General features: G+C 39.4%; 1 protein-coding gene across 1 annotated transcript in view; it reads left to right on the top strand.

Annotated features, from left to right (window-relative positions):
- The first annotated feature begins 1016 nt into the window (after positions 1 to 1016).
- The window catches only part of LOC104158541 (1-acyl-sn-glycerol-3-phosphate acyltransferase epsilon-like), a 16471-nt gene continuing 12336 nt past the window's right edge, over positions 1017 to 5151 (top strand). The window contains exon 1 of the mRNA XM_009696220.1: positions 1017 to 1299. Within this exon, the coding sequence (XP_009694522.1) occupies positions 1203 to 1299 (97 nt within the window). The 5' untranslated portion in view covers positions 1017 to 1202. The remainder of the gene's footprint in view (positions 1300 to 5151) is intronic.

The following is a 5151-nucleotide window of genomic DNA, read 5'->3' as shown; positions in this document are numbered from 1 at the left end:
TCACAGCAGAGGTGCTCCAGTTGTTAAGACTTGTGGAGTGCTGTTAAACCTGACATACCAATCTCCGTGTCTTGTCCTGGATGGTTAAAGACAGCAGTTGATTTCGGTGACTATGGATTTGTTAGTAGCCAAGTCAATTCTAATAGGTGATTTGCAGGGGAACAGAAGATTTCGTCCTTGCTGTCAGTTCTCAAGGCTCTGCTTTCCTGCTCCCTGCTTCATTTTCTGCTGGGAGGGTGAGTTCAGTGGTGGGAGGGGGGTACCAGAGCAATGCAAGGTTACAGAAGGAACAAGCACACAGAAAAGAGCAGTAAGGGAAACAACCGCAAGGGTGAAGTGGAACATCCCATTTTCTGTAGCAGCACATCATTGTCGGGGGTGGAAGCTGCTTTCCCTCATCCTTCCCCAAAGCGACCCTCAGAGTAACTGTATCTAACATCCCAGAATGTGCCATTAGGAGCAGGAAGCAAAAGCAGGGAAAGCTAGAATCTATAGTAGAAAATAACAAAAGCTATTTGAAATTTCTGATAGCATGGTAGCTTTGGAGAAATGTAACATGCTGTTTAAGCAGGTGTAGTTTAAGACAACCACTTTTTTGTTACCATGGGGCAGTATTAGGATTCAGTATGTTGACAAAATCGGTTTGTCCTTTGAAAGTCAAATGCTAGATGAGCATTAGGCATGCTTAAAATTATCTGTGCTTATGTCTCGCCTACAAAATCTGTTTCTGATACAGAATTTCAGGAGGCAATGTCCTGTGCATTTACTCTTTTTTTTTTAACCTCAGTTGTACAAGCATAAACAGTAAACAGAACTGCTGTTTCATTGCTTACGAGCCGCATGAAAACCCATTGCTGCTTCTAGAGTAGGAGCTGTTAAAAAGGACTCTTGTTGAGCAGCCTGTTTGTCATTAATATCTTTTAGGTTTTCTGTTGCATCTTCTACGTGTGCTCAGTAGAGCATATGCAGTGTGCACGTGCGCACGCTCGCTCTCTCAACTGAGAATTGAGGTTAAAAATAAACCTTTTGTGATTTTGAGTGGGGGGTGCTGAAGTTCCTTGGCATGATGTTCCTTTTGTGAATGTAGTCCAGTTTATTTTCAAACACTGTAATAATTATATTTTTTTCCCCCTCTAGGACTTGCTATATTAAAGCATGTGCTAACGCCACGTGTGAAGGCAACTCATGTAGCCATTGACACAATGAAAGACTATCTGGACGCAGTGTACGATGTGACTGTAGCTTATGAAGGTACTGTGGACCACAAAGGGCAAAGAAAACTAGCACCATCTATGACAGGTGAGTTGATGTATATTAGACATGCCACAGCCATACCCTTGTTAACATACAGAACCAAGTTCAGGTGCTTTGTACTGCTCTGAAGAGAATCTCCACAGTGCTTCAGCCATCTTACCATACCTTGGCAGGACATTGTTCATCAGTGACTAGGCTTTATAGTAGTTACCTGTGACATTTCTGCCCTCCCCTTCCCTGTTCCACGCAGAGAATATTTCTGTAGTCAAATTCTGCATACAGATGCTCTTTAGAATTAAAATAAATTTGAGGCTGTAGGCAGCAGATACCATTTACCTTCATGTTTCTTTTAGCACTGGGTTTTGGCATCATCGTAAATTCTGTTTTTCTCTGCTGTGCTACATATGTGTACATGTGATATAATTGCTGAACTGCATGTATTTAAAAGGGAAAATGTGTAGTAATAGTGTTTTACTGACAATTTTTCAAATTGCCACACATACCCAGTAACCTTACAAACACTTAACAGCATGTTATGCAAGTGGGCTTCACTTGCTGTAGTGTTTTAAACCACCTACAGCGCCTTAAGAGAATGGGATAAATTTGTTGTATGTTCCTCGAGTAATCTAACCAGAGAATAAGTTCTGGGGGTTCTGTTGGGGAAAACTCTGGGATAGAGAGCTTCAGGGTTTGCTCTTTTTTGATTATGCTTGGTGGTGGATTGATTTTTTTTTTTTTTTAAAGTCATTCATTTACCTGCAGTGTCACTGGAGGGCCAGGCGTCATCTTTCTTTCCAGTTGTAGTTGATGTATTACTCAGCCATATCTGTGCATGACTATGTGTTGCTAGTTGGCTCAAAGTGGTGGTTTTGAGTCTTTTGCACTGCTGATACCAAGTGGAAAAAAAAGCCACAGTAGTTCCACAGAGCTTTTGGGCAAGGGATCAGTGTCGGCTGAGGAACATGCAGGGAACTCCTTAGCCAACTCCCCGCTCTTCTGGGTGTCGCTGGGACTTGTTGCTTCTGCTGCTAAAAATAGTCCGTAGTGCAGCTATTTCCATTTCACTTCATTAGCACGTGTAACTCCCTGAGGTGGTGTAAAATTCATATGGATTCCTTCCAGGTGCTAGTTGCTTAGAAGTTCTGGAATTATCTACTTTTACATTTTGATCCTGTTTAAAATTCTTCCGGATACATGAGCAACAAAACTGTTAATACTGTGTATTAACTCAACACTTGTGTTGTACTGTAAGGTCTTAGGATGGTTTTATTTTATGTACGTTTTGTTCCCAATAGGCATTTTTTATGGCTGAATATCAGAAGTGCTTTTTATGATTTAATGTTTTTTAATTTATAGTTTTCTTTTGAACTTGATTTTACAGATTTTATTATTTAAAGTTTTTAATGTGTTTTTTTTAAGAATACCTTATGACCCTCTTAGAGTCCTTTGAAGACTGAGCAGCCTCCCTCTTGTCCTGTCACCCAACCCTTTTCAAGACCCCCTTCAAAACAAATAGGATTGTTTCCCCTTCCCTGCAGCAGATCTTGTTTCGTGACTTAATTATTAGGCAGTTTCAACCATTCTCATGCTGGACTTCTCACTACCTGATGGTTAATTAAACTATTAAAATGTCATTATCTAATGATAAGATGGCAAATGTTCAAATTCCTTATAAGACCTATTCACCTATTGAACCTTCCAGTTTGCATGAAGCATCGTGTAATTATGGAAAGGGAACCAAGAAACTGAATTTCCCTGTTGGCTGTTTCTTGTATCTGGTGTCAAGTGGTAATCAGATAGTTTGGGGTGGCTACTCCACATCCAACCTTTCGGAGACTCCACAGCTGGCAGTCCAGGCCTATCTTTCAGCTACGCTTACTGTTAGGGCTGGGTTAATTACCAGCTCAGCCTTGGGTAAAAATAAAGGCAGTAACACGGAATGAAGTGCAGCCAACCAGTTGTTACCTATTACAGAGTAGATAAATTAAATATTCATCCAGGACATTCCACGCTATTGCAGCAGTCACATATATTCCATCTAATATCAATTATGTAGATTAAGGACGCTTTATAAATTACAGTGTGGAACATAGTTGTTATTCTTTTAGGCCCTCCAGACACAAAGTGGAAGAAAAACAATTTCTGTTCTAAGAGGTCAAGATCGTTTCACCATTTGTTATGCAGAAGTCCAACAATTGGTCTGTTCAGGAATATAATATAACAAGAACTGAATTACGCATTGTTAGGTATTTGAGATTTTTTAGCATTATTGCTCTTTTAGAGTACTAAAGTGAGTTATAAAATGTCATTTTCATGTGTTCATTTCATATGAACATTTCATATTTGTGTGAGTGCTAAATGAGAATTTTGTTTTTCATTCTCATCGGAATAAAGTGGCAGTGCAATCCTGGTAATTTTTAAAAGATAAGGTTGACATGTCTTTTTCAATCTAGCAACTCTGATTGAAATTTATTGCATGGAAAACAAACTTCTGATAAACACAACTTTACTTGAGGACTGTATTTCCCATAGTATGACATTTCCCATGTGAATGAAATCTGAATTCCACATGGATATAATGTGGTTCTTGAAATGCATTTTACTTTCAGTTCTATAAATCTCAATGCCTCAGAAGAGCCTGTGCCACTTCTGGAAAAACCCATACTTACCCAGGGATATGGTCAGCTCTTAGCTGCTGTCTCCGGTAGTAAACAGAGCAGGTTCAAAGGAACATTTTAGTGACTGTGAGCAGTACTACCACGCTTTATCTGAGAAATTGTGTTAGTAAACTGTAAATGGGAAAAAAATTCTGATGAGAAATTGAATTGCACTTGAAATTTTGTAATACGGAACTCTTAGCGTAAATAGCCTTTCTTAGCAAAAGTGGATTTATTTTTTTTTTTCAGTCCAGCAAGCTTAAATTTCATAATGTTGACTTGCTCAACAGGATTAAAGCAAAACAATAGTATGCTAGTAACTGGAAAACAGACGTTCACCATCCTTTCTGCAGTAGTGCTTTGAGAAGAACAGTGAATGCCAGACATACCTGATAACATGGTACCTTTTTAGAGCCGGCAAATTATTATAGTATATCCTTTCACATACGGTGAACGTTTTGTCACTCTTTATGCATTTTAATGTTTCGTTGGTACTTTCCAGCTGCAAGTTGCTTGTTTTATAAGACACCAAATTTGATTAGTCTTAGACAGGGACTAAGATTAGATTAGCTTTAGACAGAGGTATCGCTTTCTGCTATTGTTTCGCATCCAGTTGTGACCAACGGATACACGGTTTTTCCTACCATTTATTCGTTATTCATTCTTTTTCATTCCAACAAGTTTGGATCTTGGTACGTTTCCAGTGGAAGCTTGTCCTGCATATGGCAGCCTTTCCACAGAATAGCGATTTCCCACAGATTTCTCCCCTCTCACTAGTGAAGATGGTTTGTCCAGATCATTAATGACAGAACGTGATGGTCCTGCTTAGGGAGGACCAGTATTTATTTGTGGTCATTAGAATAAGATGCAAATAATCCTATGGGCACTGCGGTACAGCTGAAGTGCATCTCAGGTACTCAATTCTGGAAGAACTATTTAGAAGGAAAAAGGAGGGAAAGAAACTCTTGTACTGGATGTATTGATACTGTTTTACTACGCTGTCATTAAGTAAAAAGTAGAAACCAGCTTGGGAAGAACGAATGAGAACCTAGTTTTCCCCCTTCTGAATGAACATCCGAAGTGTTCACATCCAGCTTTGCCTGGTGTTAAGGGGCAGGTCTCGTGGGACGTGGGAACTGTTGTCATTCTTGCACCTGAAAGAGCATTATGTACACATGTACATCTTTATTATTCTGCCTGAAGGCTTTAACATAACCAGATGGTATTTATCTGGCCATTG

This window comes from Cariama cristata, unplaced genomic scaffold (assembly GCF_000690535.1).
Source record: "Cariama cristata isolate BGI_N322 unplaced genomic scaffold, ASM69053v1 scaffold5070, whole genome shotgun sequence".
Taxonomy (NCBI): Eukaryota; Metazoa; Chordata; class Aves; order Cariamiformes; family Cariamidae; genus Cariama; species Cariama cristata.
This window is presented reverse-complemented; position numbering and strand designations above follow the sequence as displayed.